Source organism: Conger conger, chromosome 9 (assembly GCF_963514075.1).
Source record: "Conger conger chromosome 9, fConCon1.1, whole genome shotgun sequence".
In the NCBI taxonomy this organism is placed as follows: domain Eukaryota; kingdom Metazoa; phylum Chordata; class Actinopteri; order Anguilliformes; family Congridae; genus Conger; species Conger conger.
In genome coordinates, this window is record NC_083768.1 from 48,083,408 (window position 1) to 48,103,716 (window position 20,309).

General features: G+C 38.8%; 1 protein-coding gene across 9 annotated transcripts; it reads right to left on the reverse strand.

The window, feature by feature from the left end:
* Positions 1-9,164: 9,164 nt before the first annotated feature.
* Positions 9,165-17,937, reverse strand: LOC133137980 (uncharacterized). 9 transcript variants are annotated; one of them, XM_061256417.1, is made up of 5 exons: positions 17,855-17,931; positions 16,772-16,921; positions 15,800-15,901; positions 14,994-15,129; positions 9,165-9,252 (listed from the first exon to the last, which is right to left on the reverse strand). In XM_061256417.1, the coding sequence occupies exons 1-5, from the start codon at positions 17,894-17,896 to the stop codon at positions 9,218-9,220; spliced, it is 465 nt and encodes a 154-aa protein (XP_061112401.1). In that variant the 5' UTR covers positions 17,897-17,931; the 3' UTR covers positions 9,165-9,217. The 9 variants fall into 9 exon arrangements, 6 of the variants coding, with proteins under 6 accessions (XP_061112401.1, XP_061112400.1, XP_061112397.1 ...); XR_009709650.1 differs by lacking the exon at positions 9,165-9,252 and adding an exon at positions 16,264-16,410 and having other exon boundaries at positions 14,601-15,129; positions 15,807-15,901; positions 16,638-16,921; positions 17,855-17,937; XM_061256416.1 differs by lacking the exon at positions 9,165-9,252 and adding an exon at positions 16,264-16,410 and having other exon boundaries at positions 14,601-15,129; positions 16,638-16,821; positions 17,855-17,937.
* Positions 17,938-20,309: the final 2,372 nt, after the last annotated feature.

The window sequence follows — 20,309 nt, forward strand, 5'->3', positions numbered from 1 at the left end:
ATCTGTAAGAAGAAGATCATATTTTTTGAAAACAAGTCACATGTCAACATAGCCCAAACGTCATTTTCTACAGTTTATCAATAGCTAATGGACCACATAGCGGAACAGTTTTACAGAAATTGTTATCTTGAATGGTATTAGTCTTACCTGGCAGAAGGATAGTCTTTTATTTGGAGACTTCTGAATGACGCATGCAATCAGTCCCAAGTATGTACTGTGGCTTTTTGCATATCGCTGATATTTCCTCCTTTGCAATCCGCTGGGTGGCGCTTGGTAGCACAAGCGAGTCCTCCCGGGGGCGATATCAGCCGCGTTGTTCATTTTTTCGAGGATGGCACTGGACACAACTGGCAGAACTGCAGTTTCTAGCTGTGTCACTGGGTCACTGAATTGATGGATCTGGAATGATACAGTCCAAGATCCTCTCCCATATATACTCTTTCAGAACAATGGGCAAAGCAGAAGCTGTGCATTCCAGAAGGAATGCGGCCTCTTCGCACAGCTAATAGGTGTTAAATGTGCAGTGAATGTAGAATGTTCACATATTGCTATTAATTGAGCTGGTATTTTCCTTTACCCAGACATGGTCGAATGCAGTCGTGAATATTTCAATTTCTCTTTTCTATATATTTGTAATATATGTGTGTATATGCACATGTATATCCCCTGCACTAATTCACCGTTACATAGCTTTGATATTGTCAATAGAAAATTTAACTGGGACATATATTTTCAAAAATTGGTCATTTTCTAGATATCTGTACTTCACTGACCATTACCCAGAGCCAATTATATTGCATTACATAACACAGTGTATTATCTGCGGCTAGTCATGAGAAAAGGCTATCGAATTGGCAAATGTACTCGTTTTTTAACAAAATACTTTTCATGAACGGATTCAGATTAATCCAGGAAAACGCAGAAGAACCTTGTGTTGTTGGAGAATTGAACATGAATACAGCTGATGTTACTTTTTATTCGATAACACGTACACGTAAGTGCATATTTATGTCACTGTATATCTATGTTAATAAATAAATAGAAATTAGTGTATTTAACGAAAGTCCCATTTAGTCAGTTTCGATAATATGGTTTCTGTTCCATGAAGTGACAGGCCTTCAACCCGACCATCACTCGATTAATGATTTATTTCCATGTGTCAATCGTTTCTATTTGCAATAATTCAATGTTCAGTAATGGATTAACAACACAATACCATGGAATGTTAAAAATCCCCATTTTGGATTATGTCTTAATAAAATTAACATGGCCATTAAGTTTCAGTCATGGCTATATTACTTGTTTTGCTAAGTATGTCAAATTCACCTCATGGCAAATATAATAAACGTATCTAATCTTCACATGTACAGTGTCTGGTATTAAATTAATGTAGTACAACATCATATGGTTTACTACGTTAGTAGGAATTATTAGTAGTATGGAGGAAACAATGATATTATGTGCTCTTTAATCAGAATCATTTCTCAAAGAATCCATAAACGAGTAGATGGAATTCACAGGCTCTTCCAAATGATCCCTAAAACGACGACTGACGCACTCCATAAACGCATAGAAATAATAGAAAACAAAAACGTATTTGAAGCAGTATTTGAATTTATAGTATAACGTTTTGGATGCCCCAGTAGTTTTACGCATCACAAATTCAAAAGTATTCAAATTGCTTTTAGAATTTTAGAATTGCCTTTCCCCACCACGGTCAATACCCCCACCGTGGCAGCAAAAAACACTTTTCAATTGAAATATTATTTGAAATGTTATTTTTATTTGTAAGAATTCCATTTGGAGTGTAGGTTTCAGCTACTGAGAATATGTAGCGTATAGTCCTTGGGCGTCGGACCTGTGCCTCGGCTCCCTGATTCATGAAAAAAATATGAAGGCTTGTTGAACGTGCACGAAAAAAACCTCTTATTGGGCCTTATTATGGCGGTAGAATGGCGATAACAACAACAAACGACAAGAACGAAAACTTTGAGAAAATACATTTATTAAGAGCAACTCAGTACAAATACAGCAAGCAAAACGAAATAATTTCACGAAAGAACAATGGTGTTGGCGAAAGTGCTCGTTCTCAGCAACGGCTTTTCATAGTCCAAAGTGTCACTGACTAAAATGATATACATTGAATGGATAAAGGAGATGGTTAGGAGCGTTGAAGTTTAGGACACGGTGAAACTGAGAGGCAGCGACTTTTCTTGGCAACATTGTGTCAGGCAAGTCAGGACACATGCGCATTCTCTTGGTGGGTCTGAGTGTCTGCTGACATTCGGGGAGCCTCCGGATCTCCTCAGTCGAATATGAGTTATAGTGGTTGGAGAGCGCGGCATTTGTGTTCTCATACACGCACCCTCGAAATTCACTTCTGCTGTCTACTGGTCCACAGATGCCGTCTTCCATGCCACTCTTCCTTTTCATTCCAATTCCCGTCCGTGTGGGTTTCAAATCTTGGTTGCGTCCGTCCAAAGAGCTTGGCAACACGTACAGCATGCTTGATTTTGGCCGTGGCCCAGAGCATGCGCCTTTCTTCAAAATAGACTCAATGGAAAATGGACCGCTGAACTTAGTTACGGGTCCCTTCTGAATTGCGGACGCATTTGGGGGGTTGTGGGTCGTGTACACGTCTTTACTGACATCAGGGTCCTTGTTGAGTCTGGATGCCAGGTCAGGGAAGGTGTCCAGCATCCCCTTGAAGTGGCGTAGCAGCATTTTGAGAGTGATACGGGTTTCATCAACTTTCCAGAAATTCTTATTTGACTTTGGATACTCAGGGTGCACCGGGACCTACAAGGCAAATGTTTGGATTAGATAAATTGCAAATCTGGGCAATTAAACGAAACATTGACGAATAATAGAATACATGGATTTAAGGTGAAATTTGATAAAAAGCGCGGATACTAACCTTCACGAAACAGTCATTGGTTGACAAGCAGACTCTTATGTTGTTTACAAGACCCCTTCTGTCACCTGAGAGGAAGGGCTCCAAGCTGTCCATTATCTGTAAGAAGAAGATCATATTTTTTGAAAACAAGTCACATGTCAACATAGCCAAAACGTCATTTTCTACAGTTTATCAATAGCTAATGGACCACATAGGCGGAACAGTTTTACAGAAATTGTTATCTTGTATGGTATTAGTCTTACCTGGCAGAAGGATAGTCTTTTATTTGGAGACTTCTGAATGACGCATGCAATCAGTCCCAAGTATGTACTGTGGCTTTTTGCATATCGCTGATATTTCCTCCTTTGCAATCCGCTGGGTGGCGCTTGGTAGCACAAGCGAGTCCTCCCGGGGGCGATATCAGCCGCGTTGTTCATTTTTTCGAGGATGGCACTGGACACAACTGGCAGAACTGCAGTTTCTAGCTGTGTCACTGGGTCACTGAATTGATGGATCTGGAATGATACAGTCCAAGATCCTCTCCCATATATACTCTTTCAGAACAATGGGCAAAGCAGAAGCTGTGCATTCCAGAAGGAATGCGGCCTCTTCGCACAGCTAATAGGTGTTAAATGTGCAGTGAATGTAGAATGTTCACATATTGCTATTAATTGAGCTGGTATTTTCCTTTACCCAGACATGGTCGAATGCAGTCGTGAATATTTCAATTTCTCTTTTCTATATATTTGTAATATATGTGTGTATATGCACATGTATATCCCCTGCACTAATTCACCGTTACATAGCTTTGATATTGTCAATAGAAAATTTAACTGGGACATATATTTTCAAAAATTGGTCATTTTCTAGATATCTGTACTTCACTGACCATTACCCAGAGCCAATTATATTGCATTACATAACACAGTGTATTATCTGCGGCTAGTCATGAGAAAAGGCTATCGAATTGGCAAATGTACTCGTTTTTTAACAAAATACTTTTCATGAACGGATTCAGATTAATCCAGGAAAACGCAGAAGAACCTTGTGTTGTTGGAGAATTGAACATGAATACAGCTGATGTTACTTTTTATTCGATAACACGTACACGTAAGTGCATATTTATGTCACTGTATATCTATGTTAATAAATAAATAGAAATTAGTGTATTTAACGAAAGTCCCATTTAGTCAGTTTCGATAATATGGTTTCTGTTCCATGAAGTGACAGGCCTTCAACCCGACCATCACTCGATTAATGATTTATTTCCATGTGTCAATCGTTTCTATTTGCAATAATTCAATGTTCAGTAATGGATTAACAACACAATACCATGGAATGTTAAAAATCCCCATTTTGGATTATGTCTTAATAAAATTAACATGGCCATTAAGTTTCAGTCATGGCTATATTACTTGTTTTGCTAAGTATGTCAAATTCACCTCATGGCAAATATAATAAACGTATCTAATCTTCACATGTACAGTGTCTGGTATTAAATTAATGTAGTACAACATCATATGGTTTACTACGTTAGTAGGAATTATTAGTAGTATGGAGGAAACAATGATATTATGTGCTCTTTAATCAGAATCATTTCTCAAAGAATCCATAAACGAGTAGATGGAATTCACAGGCTCTTCCAAATGATCCCTAAAACGACGACTGACGCACTCCATAAACGCATAGAAATAATAGAAAACAAAAACGTATTTGAAGCAGTATTTGAATTTATAGTATAACGTTTTGGATGCCCCAGTAGTTTTACGCATCACAAATTCAAAAGTATTCAAATTGCTTTTAGAATTTTAGAATTGCCTTTCCCCACCACGGTCAATACCCCCACCGTGGCAGCAAAAAACACTTTTCAATTGAAATATTATTTGAAATGTTATTTTTATTTGTAAGAATTCCATTTGGAGTGTAGGTTTCAGCTACTGAGGGCTGAACGCATTCAGATTAATCCAGGAAAACGCAGAAGAACCTTGTGTTGTTGGAGAATTGAACATGAATACAGCTGATGTTACTTTTTATTCGATAACACGTACACGTAAGTGCATATTTATGTCACTGTATATCTATGTTAATAAATAAATAGAAATTACTGTATTTAACGAAAGTCCCATTTAGTCAGTTTCGATAATATGGTTTCTGTTCCATGAAGTGACAGGCCTTCAACCCGACCATCACTCGATTAATGATTTATTTCCATGTGTCAATCGTTTCTATTTGCAATAATTCAATGTTCAGTAATGGATTAACAACACAATACCATGGAATGTAAAAAATCCCCATTTTGGATTATGTCTTAATAAAATTAACATGGCCATTATGTTTCAGTCATGGCTATATTACTTGTTTTGCTAAGTATGTCAAATTCACCTCATGGCAAATATAATAAACGTATCTAATCTTCACATGTACAGTGTCTGGTATTAAATTAATGTAGTACAACATCATATGGTTTACTACGTTAGTAGGAATTATTAGTAGTATGGAGGAAACAATGATATTATGTGCTCTTTAATCAGAATCATTTCTCAAAGAATCCATAAACGAGTAGATGGAATTCACAGGCTCTTCCAAATGATCCCTAAAACGACGACTGACGCACTCCATAAACGCATAGAAATAATAGAAAACAAAAACGTATTTGAAGCAGTATTTGAATTTAAAGTATAATGTTATGGATGCCCCAGTAGTTTTACGCATCACAAATTCAAAAGTATTCAAATTGCTTTTAGAATTTTAGAATTGCCTTTCCCCACCACGGTCAATACCCCCACCGTGGCAGCAAAAAACACTTTTCAATTGAAATATTATTTGAAATGTTATTTTTATTTGTAAGAATTCCATTTGGAGTGTAGGTTTCAGCTACTGAGAATATGTAGCGTATAGTCCTTGGGCGTCGGACCTGTGCCTCGGCTCCCTGATTCATGAAAAAAATATGAAGGCTTGTTGAACGTGCACGAAAAAAACCTCTTATTGGGCCTTATTATGGCGGTAGAATGGCGATAACAACAACAAACGACAAGAACGAAAACTTTGAGAAAATACATTTATTAAGAGCAACTCAGTACAAATACAGCAAGCAAAACGAAATAATTTCACGAAAGAACAATGGTGTTGGCGAAAGTGCTCGTTCTCAGCAACGGCTTTTCATAGTCCAAAGTGTCACTGACTAAAATGATATACATTGAATGGATAAAGGACATGGTTAGGAGCGTTGAAGTTTAGGACACGGTGAAACTGAGAGGCAGCGACTTTTCTTGGCAACATTGTGTCAGGCAAGTCAGGACACATGCGCATTCTCTTGGTGGGTCTGAGTGTCTGCTGACATTCGGGGAGCCTCCGGATCTCCTCAGTCGAATATGAGTTATAGTGGTTGGAGAGCGCGGCATTTGTGTTCTCATACACGCACCCTCGAAATTCACTTCTGCTGTCTACTGGTCCACAGATGCCGTCTTCCATGCCACTCTTCCTTTTCATTCCAATTCCCGTCCGTGTGGGTTTCAAATCTTGGTTGCGTCCGTCCAAAGAGCTTGGCAACACGTACAGCATGCTTGATTTTGGCCGTGGCCCAGAGCATGCGCCTTTCTTCAAAATAGACTAAATGGAAAATGGACCGCTGAACTTAGTTACGGGTCCCTTCTGAATTGCGGACGCATTTGGGGGGTTGTGGGTCGTGTACACGTCTTTACTGACATCAGGGTCCTTGTTGAGTCTGGATGCCAGGTCAGGGAAGGTGTCCAGCATCCCCTTGAAGTGGCGTAGCAGCATTTTGAGAGTGATACGGGTTTCATCAACTTTCCAGAAATTCTTATTTGCCTTTGGATACTCAGGGTGCACCGGGACCTACAAGGCAAATGTTTGGATTAGATAAATTGCAAATCTGGGCAATTAAACGAAACATTGACGAATAATAGAATACATGGATTTAAGGTGAAATTTGGTAAAAAGCGCGGATACTAACCTTCACGAAACAGTCATTGGTTGACAAGCAGACTCTTATGTTGTTTACAAGACCCCTTCTGTCACCTGAGAGGAAGGGCTCCAAGCTGTCCATTATCTGTAAGAAGAAGATCATATTTTTTGAAAACAAGTCACATGTCAACATAGCCAAAACGTCATTTTCTACAGTTTATCAATAGCTAATGGACCACATAGGCGGAACAGTTTTACAGAAATTGTTATCTTGTATGATATTAGTCTTACCTGGCAGAAGGATAGTCTTTTATTTGGAGACTTCTGAATGACGCATGCAATCAGTCCCAAGTATGTACTGTGGCTTTTTGCATATCGCTGATATTTCCTCCTTTGCAATCCGCTGGGTGGCGCTTGGTAGCACAAGCGAGTCCTCCCGGGGGCGATATCAGCCGCGTTGTTCATTTTTTCGAGGATGGCACTGGACACAACTGGCAGAACTGCAGTTTCTAGCTGTGTCACTGGGTCACTGAATTGATGGATCTGGAATGATACAGTCCAAGATCCTCTCCCATATATACTCTTTCAGAACAATGGGCAAAGCAGAAGCTGTGCATTCCAGAAGGAATGCGGCCTCTTCGCACAGCTAATAGGTGTTAAATGTGCAGTGAATGTAGAATGTTCACATATTGCTATTAATTGAGCTGGTATTTTCCTTTACCCAGACATGGTCGAATGCAGTCGTGAATATTTCAATTTCTCTTTTCTATATATTTGTAATATATGTGTGTATATGCACATGTATATCCCCTGCACTAATTCAAGGTAACCAATATAATAAGCGTATTTCATCTGTACATGCACAGTGTCTGGTATTAATGTAGTACAACATCATATGTTTTACTACGTTAGTAGTCATTATTAGTAGTATGGAGGAAATAATGATATTATGTGCTCTTTAATCAGAATCATTTCTCAAAGAATCCATAAACGAGTAGATGGAATTCACAGGCTCTTCCAAATGATCCCTAAAACGACGACTGACGCACTCCATAAACGCATAGAAATAATAGAAAACAAAAACGTATTTGAAGCAGTATTTGAATTTAAAGTATAACGTTATGGATGCCCCAGTAGTTTTACGCATCACAAATTCAAAAGTATTCAAATTGCTTTTAGAATGCTTTGAAATGTTATTTTTATTTGTAATGAATGCCACTTGGAGTGTAGGTTTCAGCTACTGAGAATATGTAGCGTATAGTCCTTGGGCGTCGGACCTGTGCCTCGGCTCCCTGATTCGTGAAAAAAATATGAAGGCTTGTTGAACGTGCATGAAATAAACCTCTTATTGGGCCTTATTATGGCTGTAGAATGGCGATAACAACAACAAACGACAAGAACGAAAACTTTGAGAAAATACATTTATTAAGAGCAACTCGGTACAAATACAGCAAGCAAAACGAAATAATTTCACGAAAGAACAATGGTGTTGGCAAAAGTGCTCGTTCTCAGCAACGGCTTTTCATAGTCCAAAGTGTCACTGACTAAAATGATATACATTGAATGGATAAAGGAGATGGTTAGGAGCGTTGAAGTTTAGGACGCGGTGAAACTGAGAGGCAGCGACTTTTCTTGGTAACATTGTGTCAGGCAAGTCAGGACACATGCGCATTCTCTTGGTGGGTCTGAATGTCTGCTGACATTCGGGGAGCCTCCGGATCTCCTCAGTCGAATATGAGTTATAGTGGTTGGAGAGCGCGGCATTTGTGTTCTCATACACGCACCCTCGAAATTCACTTCTGCTGTCTACTGGTCCACAGATGCTGTCTTCCATGCCACTCTTCCTTTTCATTCCAATTCCCGTCCGTGTGGGTTTCAAATCTTGGTTGTGTGCGTCCAAAGAGCTTAGCAACACGTACAGCACGCTTGATTTTGGCCGTGGCCCAGAGCATGCGTCTTTCTTCAAAATAGACTCAATGGAAAATGGACCGCTGAACTTAGTTACGGGTCCCTTCTGGATTGCGGACGCACTTGGGGGGTTGTAGGTCGTGTACACGTCTTTACTGGCATCAGCGTTCTTGTTGAGTCTGGATGCCAGGTCAGGGAAGGTGTCCAGCATCCCCTTGAAGTGGCGTAGCAGCATTTTGAGAGTGATACGGGTTTCATCAACTTTCCAGAAATTCTTCTTTGACTTTGGATACTCAGGGTGCACCGGGACCTACAAGGCAAATGTTTGGATTAGATAAATTGCAAATCTGGGCAATTAAACGAAACATTGACGAATAATAGAATACATGGATTTAAGGTGAAATTTCGTAAAAAGCGCGGATACTGACCTTCACGAAACAGTCGTTGGATGACAAGCAGACTCTTATGTTGTTTACAAGACCCCTTCTGTCACCTGAGAGGAAGGGCTCCAAGCTGTCCATTATCTGTAAGAAGAAGATCATATTTTTTTAAAACAAGTCACATGTCAACATAGCCAAAACGTAATTTTCTACAGTTTATCAATAACTAATCGACCACATATGCGGAACAGTTTTACAGAAATTGTTATCTTGTATGATATTAGTCTTACCTGGCAGAAGGATAGTCTTTTATTTGGAGACTTTTGAATGACGCATGCAATCAGTCCCAAGTATGTACTGTGGCCTTTTGCATATCGCTGATATTTCCTCCTTTGCAATCCGCTGGGTGGCGCTTGGTAGCACAAGCGAGTCCTCTCGGGGGTGATATCAGCCGCGTTGTTCATTTCTTCGAGGATGGCACTGGACACAACTGGTAGAACAGCAGTTTCTACCTGTGTCACTGAATAGATGGATCTGGAATGATACAGTCCAAGATCCTCTCCCATATATACTCTTTCAGAACAATAGGCAAAGCAGAAGCTGTGCATTCCTGAAGGAATGTGGCCTCTTCGCACAGATAATAGGTGTTAAATGTCCAGTGAATGTAGAATGTTCACCTATTGCTATTAATTGAGCAGGTATTTTCCTTTACCCAGACATGGTCGAATGCAGTCGTGAATATTTCAATTTCTCTTTTCTATATATTTTTGATATATGTGTGTATATACACATGAATATCCCCTGCACTAATTCAAGGTAACCAATATAATAAGCGTATTTTATCTTTACATGTAGAGTGTCTGGTATTAACGTAGTACAACATCATATGTTTTACTACGTTTGTTGTCATTATTAGTAGTATGGAGGTTATGCGCGCTTTAATCAGAATAATTTCTCAAAGAATCCATAAATGAGTAGAGGGAATTCACAGGCTATTCCAAAAAGGACGACTGACGCCCAATATAAACGCATAGAAATAATAGGATGTTTTACGCATCACGGATGCAAAATCCTGCTTAGTCTAATCAACTGTAGGTCGCTCTGTATAAGAGCATCTGCCTAATGCCATTTAAAAAATAATTTTATTGCCTCCATTTTCCCCTCCACGGTTAATTCCCCCACCTGTGGTTTTTTTGCCCGCGATTACATAACCGAATTGTTCAGTAACCTTTTACAAAGGCAAATCATTTAGCAATAACAAAATTTTGCTATTCAATATTTTATGGCTTGTAAAAGTTGTGGTCAGTCCTCTTCTCAGCTGCAGCAGCGAAGCGCGAATTCTCTGATTAAGATGCACGCAGCAAATTTGTTTCGCCTTCTTGACACACATCTATTTTTACCTGATTGAACTAAAAACATTATATATGGTTTGTTATATTTCACAGTTTTCATATCTTGCTAAAAGCCCAGGTTGCATGATCAGAGTTAAAATAAAATAATGTACTGTATACTTAGGACCATAACAGATAAAACAGTGAATTAGAAAGGACAGGAATAAATATATTATGAAATGGTTGTTTCCTAGGAGATATATGCTGTGCAAATTCCCACTACTCATTTAACGATTGCAGAATTGCAGAAAGCGCACGTAATTGTTCACTATATATGTATATATATATATATATATATATATATATATATATATATATATATATATATATATATATAGTGTTTTTACTTCATTTGGACCATATGCCCTACATAAGATGAAATACGCGTATTATATTTCGTGGGAGGTGAAGTTTACATATTTAGCAAAACAAGGAATATAGTCATGACTGAACTAAATGGCCATGTTAATTTCACTAAGAGATGATCAAAACTGGAGATTCTTAACATTCCATGGTTTTGTTCTGTTAATCTGTTAATCCATTGCTGAATTGTTGTAAATACAAACGATTGACACATTTGAAATACAACATGAATGAACAAATGTGATGATTGGGCTGAAGCTCTGGAATTTGATGAAATGCGGGAAATTGCACACGGAGGAATTCCATGCGCAAGTACCTCAGTAGAAACGACAGTATCAAAACTATTGTTTTATTAACATAAGTCCACAACATAAATCCATTTTAAAATGTGGACTTTTATCTACGTGTCATCGAATAAGTATGAAATAATCCCCACAACCCCACAATGTCTGATTATTCATGATTCATGATCGGTTCTTCCGCGTATTCCTGCACTAATCTAAATGTATTCCTGAGAAGTATTCTATTTTTTTTTAAAAATGATTACGTTTTCCAATTTTTCTCATGAGTAGCAGCTAACATTAATTTGAATTGTGTTTTACAAATTATAAAAACAAATGCGGCAATGGCCAGCCTGAAGTATAGCAACCTAGATCTGTACTTATTTTACAACATGCAGGACCCAGTTAAAACACTGTACAGTGCACGTGTCCACGCCATATTACTTTGAATTAGTGTAGGGGATGTGTATATACACACGTGTAGAAAAAAGAAACTGAAAATTCCATTACTGCATTCAACCACATTTGGGTAAAGGAAAATACCTGATCAATTCATTCTAAGGGGTCAACATTCCACACTCAGTGGACCGCCTCAACAACAACACTTAACACCTATTAACTGTACGGAGAGGCCAATTCCCTATAGGAATGCACGTCTTCAGCTTTCCCCATTGTTCTCGCAGCGTATAAATGGGAGAGGATCTTGGACTGCATCATTCCAGATCCACCTATTCAGTGACACGACAATAAACTGCACCTCTCCCAGTAAACCAGTGGCGTCCAGTTCCATCCCTGAAGAGATGAATAACGCGCCCGGTATTAACCTCCAGAAGACTCGCTTGTGGTACCAAGCGCCACCCAGCGGATTGCAAAGGAGGAAATATCAGCGATATGCCAAAAGCCACAGTACATACTTGGGACTGATTGCATGCGTCATTCAAAAGTCTGAAAATAAAAGACTATCCTTCTGCCAGGTAAGACTAATATCATACTAGGCAACCATTTCCGTTAAACTGTTCCAGCAATTTTGTCGGATAGCTCTTGGTAAACTGTCGAAAACCAGGCTTTGGCTATCTTGAGGTGTGACTTTTCCCAACACATTATCTTCTTCCTACAGATAATGGACAACTTGGAGCCCTTCGTCTCAGGTGAAAGGAGGGGTCTTGTAAATAACATAAGAGTCTGCTTGTCATCCAACGACTGTTTCGTGAAGGTTAGTATCCATGCTGTTTACACAATTTATTCTAATTTATTTATTTTTTGTTTTGTTTCATTCCCCATATTTATATAGGCTAATCGAAGCATTTGTTTTGTAGGTTCCGGTGCACCCCGAGTATCCAAACTCAAAGAGGAATTTCTGGAAAGTTGATGAAACCCGTATCACTCTCAAAATGCTGCGACGCCACTTCAAGGGGATGCTGGACACCTTCCCTGACTTGGCATCCAGACTCAACAAGGACCCTGATGCCAGTAAAGACCTGTACACGACCCACAACCCCCCAAGTGCGTCCGCAATTCAGAAGGGACCCGTAACTAAGTTCAGTGGTCCATTTTCCATTGAGTCAATTTTGAAGAAAGACGCATGCTCTGGGTCACGGCCAAAATCAAGCATGCTGTACGTGTTGCCAAGTAATTTGCACGGGCGAAACCAAGATTTGAAACCCATACTGACGGGATATGGAATGAAAAGGAAGAGTGGTCTAGAAGACGACATCTGGACAAGAGAATGCAGAAGTGAACTTCGAGGGCACGTGTATGAGAACGAAAATGCTGCGCTCTCCAACTGCTATAACTCATATTCGACTCAGGCGATCCGGAGGCTCCCCGAATGTCACCGGACATTCAAACCCACAAAGATAATGCGCATGTGTCCTGACTTCCCTGACACCATGCTGCCAAGAAAAGTCGCTGTCTCTCAGTTTCGCCGTGTCCTAAACTTCAACGTTCCTAACCATCTCCATTATCCATTCAATGCATATCATTTTAGTCAGTGACACTTTGGACTATGAAAAACTGTTGCTGAGAACGAGCACTTTCGCCAACACCATTGTTCTTTCGTGAAATTATTTCGTTTTTCTTGCTGTATTTGTACCGAGTTGCTCTTAATAAATGTATTTTCTCAAAGTTTTCTTTCTTGTCGTTGTTATCGCCATTCTACAGCCATAAGGCGGCCCAATAAGAGGTTGGGTCATGCACGTTCAACACTTTAGAATGCTTTTCATGAACCGAGGCACATGTCCGACGCTCAAAGACTATTCGCTACATATTCTGATTAGCTGAAACCTACACTCCAAGTGGCATTCATAACAAATAAACATAGTATTTCAATTGAAAACTGATTTTCACTTTTTCAACTTCAACAACGTTCCAAACCATCTGCTTGTATATCCGTTTAGTCATTGACATTTTGGACGATGGAAATCTGTTGCTAAGAACGAGCACTTTCGCCCCATCACAGTCATTCTTATTAAATATAATTTATTTAAGTTGTTGTTATCGCTGCTTACACTGTAAAAAATGTTACCAATGGTTACTTTGGTAAAATTGTGGCAACAAAGTGACACGTGATATAATTGAAGTATTGCATATTGCATTGCATATTTAGTAAATCCAAATAAATCTCCAAGGAAAACTGAATTACATTTACTAAGTATCTGTGCAAAATTAATTTAGATTTACTACATATCTGGGCCAAACTAATTTATATTTATTAATTATTTGAGCAAAAGTGATTTATATTTACTAAGTATCTGTTGGAATTTGGTGTAAGATTACTAAATGAGGCGGCACGGATGGTGCAGTGGGTAGCACTGCCGCCTCACAGCAAGGAGGTCCTGGGTTCGAATCCCCGTCGGCCCTCTCTGTGCGGAGTTTGCATGTTCTCCCCGTGTCTGCGTGGTACTCCGGTTTCCTCCCACAGTCCAAAGACATGCAGGTTAGGCCGATTGGAGAGTCTAAATTGCCCGTAGGCATGAGTGTGTGCGTGAATGGTGTGTGTGCCCTGTGATGGACTGGCGACCTGTCCAGGGTGTATTCCTGCCTTTCGCCCAATGCATGCTGGGATAGGCTCCAGCCCCCCTGCGACCCTGATCAGGATAAGTGGGTTCAGATAATGGATGGATGGATTACTAAATGTCTGGATGAAGGTTATTTGCATTCATTAAATAAAATTAATTATATTAAATCATAGTTTAGCGCCTTGTCTACGCCTTCTAAACCACTCAATATCATACCTTCTTATAATGCCAAAGTCTCCTTAAGTCATGTCAACAGATCACCATGAAAATAGCAGCTGGTAAACATTTATTTGTGTAACTTTGTCACACAGGTTTACCCACATTTTTTTAAATGTAAAAAGTATTTGGAGCAGATAGAATTGGATTCACTTTTTTAACTACTTCAACAATCACATTATTCATTTGTGTAAACTGAAATTCTTTGAATAAATCATGTCCAATTTGCATCCCTGTCGAACACAGTCAAAGAATAGTACAAGAATAGTTGCCTCTGCCAATATTAAGTTAACAAAAAAGATGATGCCACTTCCCTTAAAATTAGTATGGTTCATTGGTATTTCTGACCAACCGCTTGCAAACAACTCAAGCATTTGAAGGTAACCATGTAACAGTTGACAGAGACGTAACAATTCCTTTTCATTTTGCAAGGGCCCATTTTCCTAAGCTAGCAGTTTTGTTCTTGAGGCTGTTCACTTTTGGGGACAGCTTTGAACAGTCCAGCTCGAGGAGGAATTTCTGGAAAACTTCAAACGTATATCTGAGCTCCTTGGGATTGGCCACATTTACTGCATATGTCAAACCAAGGAGCATGGAGCAAGCCCTTGGAAAGTTACCCAGAGCAGCCAGAACTTTCATGCCCTCTACCACGATACCAACGTCGTCTGGACAATCTGATGTATTCGTCTTGATGCTGTAGATTTTCATCCTTTGTACAGTAAGGTCCTGTGACACACTGTCTTCATCAGCATCCTGAAATAGCAAGCACATTGTGTATTTACGACTGTTAAACCAAAGGATAAGGTCCTAATTGAACATCTCCCAATTTGCTTCTAACTCTTTTGAAAAGAAAACCTGGAACTGTTACAGTTGCTGCACCTAATATAACCCATTTACATCAGTGTTTTGGTCACCAACATATCAAAATAATTCAACGTCAGCTAATATAATAGTCTGACCTATTAGTCTCTGAGTGACAGTTTTAAATATTTGTAATTTTTTTTTATTTTTTATTAAATCTATCCATTGCTATATACATTTGTTTCTCCCTGGCACTTGTGTATTGACAAGTATTTTATTCTACATTCACAAAGACAGACTGGTCACCTATCAGCCCATCTCTATATGGCACTGTAAACTCATTCCTGGAGCCAGAAGTCATCCACAGCAACTGGATCAACTCTGCTCCTCTGCTTATTTTAGAATAAGGTCTCTGTAAAAGTGGCTCCTGACTGCTGTTTGAATAGCTCTTAGAAAGAAATCCTTAGCTAGGAACTTTTAGAGCCAAATTAGAAAGAGACATAAATATAGAAGTGCAAAACTGCAAACATCAGTAGCTTGCCAAGAATTATTGGGAGAAATACAGTATATAGAGCGATGACAGAGCAATCACCTTCATATTTTAATATGTACTTCAACTTACATCATACCGTTTTAGGACATGATCTAAAGATTCCTCAAGGTACACTATCAAACACCGAATGACAACATCTCTGGTCAAGTTACTGTTAGGATTGGTTGGAGCCTGAAATGACAAAAAGAAGCATTATTCACAGGGTAAAAACTGTCGACTGACCTAAAACTTTTTAAAGATTACATTTTTAGGTGTCTTCTTTTACTGTTATATGAAACCCCATCAAGGGCCCTTGATGTGCTGTTTCAGGGACCAGTCTATTGAAACACTTCCTGTCATTACTGAGGTTACCAACTATGGCTCCAGGAAGTCATTGTTCCCAGCAAAGCAATAGTGCATAGCACATGAGCCTGAATTACAGGCTAGCATTGCTTCTTGTAAATGTAAGTAATACGCGAATTATATTCCAACCCATTCCTAACCCTTCCTAAAATAAAATATTAGGGAACATACAGTAACTCATTGAAGGATACCTTGAGTAGAATGGCCTGCAAACTCAACCCCATAGTTCCACCCTTGGCGTGGAAGAGATTCAGAAGCCTGGGGGTGCATTCATCTAGCTTGGACATGAACTTTGATTCAAGGTGCACCATTGTGATTCTGTAAAACTCATCCTGGATCTGAAAGATAACTACACTAGTGTACATAATACATAATAGTACATAGTACATAATAGTTCTTACAAAAGCATGAAATAACCTTATACTGGTTCTGGAATTTGATCTGGCAAATATGATTTAGAAAATAGTAACATAACACACATTTTGTTTCAAATATGCAAAACCACCGGTGTAGTCCTTCACAATGGATTAGGAATATTTCTAATTAGCATGCATTCGTAACTCACTTGAGATGCCTCAAATAGAGCGGGCCATCTGGCTTTGATGTCCTCTATGCTGGGTGACTGTTTGACAATTTCATTTCTTCTGTGTGCAAATGTTTTTTTTCTTTTATCACTTTGTTGTTGTCCCTTTTGCTTACTTCAGTAAGCAGCTGAATCCTCTCTTGTTCTTGACTTTCTTCATTCTCTCCTGTCGGGTAAGGGGGGAGGTAGTTAACCTCTGCCTTTCTAGGCTTTTTTGCACTCTTTGCAGACTTCTGGTCCTTTCCCTTTTTTCCAGTGGTTGAAACCTTGAGGCAAATCATTAATTTAGACATAGAACAATATGTTGTAGCATTTGGACACTGAGCATGACATACTAAAATGATGTAGTTTAGGCTACAGTATTTCAGTGTAATCGCAAGCAAACGCCTCTCACTATCAGTCTAGCCATACTGACCTCAAACCAGCTTTCACAGGCAGCTCAGTCTGAAAGCATGAGCTGCAGTCAGTACCTGGGAGTGAAAAACTGGAAAGATCTCCTGGCCGTAGCCTATTGTAGGCTACTGGGAACAGCAACATGAAACCGTCTTGTAGCCTACGTGGCTGACAGAGCCTTAATAAAGTTGGGATTAGCACAACAACACCAGAGTGTGCAGAAAAGACAATAACAGACTGTCCATTAAAAAAACAAAAACAGTAGGCTAATGTAAAAAAAATATTACAAAGATAACATGAAACCACGCATGTTAATTGTTTTAAACTGTCGCAACGCAAAACTGATCTCCCGAAGCGGCTACCCTTCTGTGACTGTAGCCTAACTAGCAATTACTCACCTCTGAGAGTAAGAATGTTTACTCCTACATTTGTGCAGAAAAGCGGTCTCTAAGATCAACTAGGCTAACCTATTTGCTAGCTAGGTAGTCTATAGCTTGTAAAGTGAGCGGTGGAAGCTTCGGTTGAGGCAAGGGAAATTGGTAAAAGCTTAGAGGCGGCATGGCTACATACGGTAGGCATACGTTATTAACGTTACACTTGGAAAAATCACATGAAATTGCTATATTTCGGCCAGACACTGTTTAGTCCTTGCTATGCTTTAAGTAGGAACAAAGACAAGACAGACTAACTGAATCAGCAAAATTGGCATAGGCCTATTTGGCTTAAGAACTTGCAGTTGGCTAGATAATAGGCTACAATTGCAACTTAATTTGTTCGTTGACCAACAATAATGAAACGGGTCTTACCTTCGGGAAAACACTGTGTGCGGTATGATGATGTCCATCCATGTGGCGCGAAATGCTTTGGGCGGAAGTGTAACTAGGTGACTAAAAACAACAATCTCCCAATGAGTAAAATTGACCAATTTTCAGTATCTTTGACTTTCCTGATGAAATACAATTAAACGCTACTAATTGATTGACAATTTTATTCACACAAAACTGAGTAAAATGCAATTAATAAATTATTTTTAAAAAATGGTTGAATTCCACTCAATGCGATTCCAAACTGCACATACCCTTTTTTATTATGTATAGCTCACTATAATTTATTCATTAAATATTAATTAACCCAAGTCTCAGTTTTTACAGTGTATTTACTACAGCCAAAACAAGCAAATGCCAAATAAGCGGTTTTGTCACGCTCGTTCAACAAACTTACATATTTGTCCCATTTATAGCTTGAACTGAATCCCAATTCTAGTAAAATCTTCAGTATACCTGTTACTGTCAAGGCAAAACATCTGCACAAATGCATGTTTTATATGTTTCTAAACTGCCCCTTCAGGCACAATTTATTGGTTGTCAGACAAATCTCTGTAGATAAGCAAATGTTTTTTCTCTAGAAACACAGAAAGCTCTAAATTACACCAGATATTGTCGTTAAAATAGTTAATGATATGAGTTAAACCTACGATTTTTGTATCAATTTGGGGAAAATCTTGCAGTTGCTTTTCTCACCTGTGTCCATTCCCCTTCAACTATTCTATCGCTAGAGCGACTGGGGTTATTCTAGGGAAAATAGTTGGAAAAATTAGATTACGTTTTCGAGAACATTTTAACATTTCGAATGCATAAATATCAGAGATACGATAGCTAACCAATAAATGGATGGGGCCGTTTTACGCGCGATTCCGTAACCGAATTGATGATTCACCTTTTACAAACACACAACGCAAATCGTTTAGCAAACACAAGTTTGGGCTATACTATTCGTTTAAGGTTTGCAGATTGCATAATATCATCGTTCACTGCATATATATGCATATATAGTGTTTTGTACTACATTAGCATCAAAGATAAAATACGCTTATAATATTTTGAATGTGGAAAATTTTACCTATTTAGTAAAACACTTTTAGAAAAGGGTGTTCAAAACTGGGGATTCTTAACATTCCATGCTATTGTTCTGTTAATCTGTTAATCCATTACTGAATTATTGTAAATACAAACGATTGACACATTTGAAACAAAACAAATGTATGGGATGATTTGGATAAAGGTCTGTAATTTGACGGAATGCGGGAAATTTTTCACACGGACAAATACAATTCACAGTGAAAGTACATCAGTAGAAACTCATGTTTTTATAAACATCAGTATAAAAACTCATTGGGACTTTCATTTCAGCCAATTTTGGGTTTTATTAACATAAACATGGACTTACGTCAACATAATTAACTATATTAATGTATATTCATAACATTTTCTTTCTGAGAGTAGGCTTACTGTAACAAATATATCGAAGCATTTAGACTGAAATACTTGCTCATGCTCCACACTAGATGGGGTATGACGACAGAGTAATATAGCTATGAACTTGATATAGTTCTGTCAGTTTTATGATTTCATACCAACTTTCGTATAATAATAATAGAAAAAACATACATTTAAATAAAATAATAAAAATAACAATGCTTATTTAGCACCTTAAAAAAATGTTACAAAGGTCTTTACAGACACATAATATTATGGAGGGAGAAAGGAAACAAATTAGGCTATAAAACGAATCCATCCAAATTATTAAAATTCCTTCATTGGTTATTCCAAAGAGGAATACCCTTGTGCATGTTTAACCGTCATTCTCCCAGCGGTTGATTAACTGGGGAGCAGCTAACTTCAGCTTTTGGGCGCATTTTGCCGCTGTAGACCATGTTGTTTGGTGTTGATCGCTTGAAGATCGTTAGCCTGCCGTAGTCGTTCTGACAAGATTCACTATCAATCGTGGGTCCTTGATGCAGACAGACAAAACCTGCAAGAAACGTAGTCTCAGGGTGCCTAATTGATCATCCCACAGCCACCAAACAAACAGCTAAATTGCACTGTTCACCCATCAAACTTTTTCACCTTTTCATAATTCATGGTGTATCTTAATTTTTGAAAACCATGCAGTTTAGTCAGGTCAGTTTTCATCTCCCTCAGCAAATCCAGAAGTTGTACTTGGCCAAGGTTGTTACATCCTCCAACATGGAGAGGAAGGGAACGTCATGGATGTATGCTCTGAACACAAAAACAAACTAAACTCTCCTGGTCGGGGGAGGTAGAGATTTGCCTCCTGTCAGAAACTCTCCTCAGCACACAACACATGGCCGAGTATCCAGACCTCTCTTCTTATCGTTTGCATGCAGTGACATGGATGTAACAGTTAGTGCTGTAGTCAAAATGCCGGGTAACTCAGGTTACAGCAGCAAAGTTTTTTGGA

Bases quoted from the DNA above. Each gene is read 5' to 3' on its own strand.
- LOC133137980 (XM_061256412.1), bottom strand. From the start codon at position 17,896: ATGGATGGACATCATCATACCGCACACAGTGTTTTCCCGAAG. The intron at 15,902-16,771 runs GTAAGCAAAAGG...TTGTCATTTCAG, and splicing joins GGATTCAGCTGCTTACTGAA to GCTCCAACCAATCCTAACAG. The intron at 15,130-15,799 runs GTAAGTTGAAGT...TTGCTATTTCAG, and splicing joins ATGTCCTAAAACGGTATGAT to GATGCTGATGAAGACAGTGT.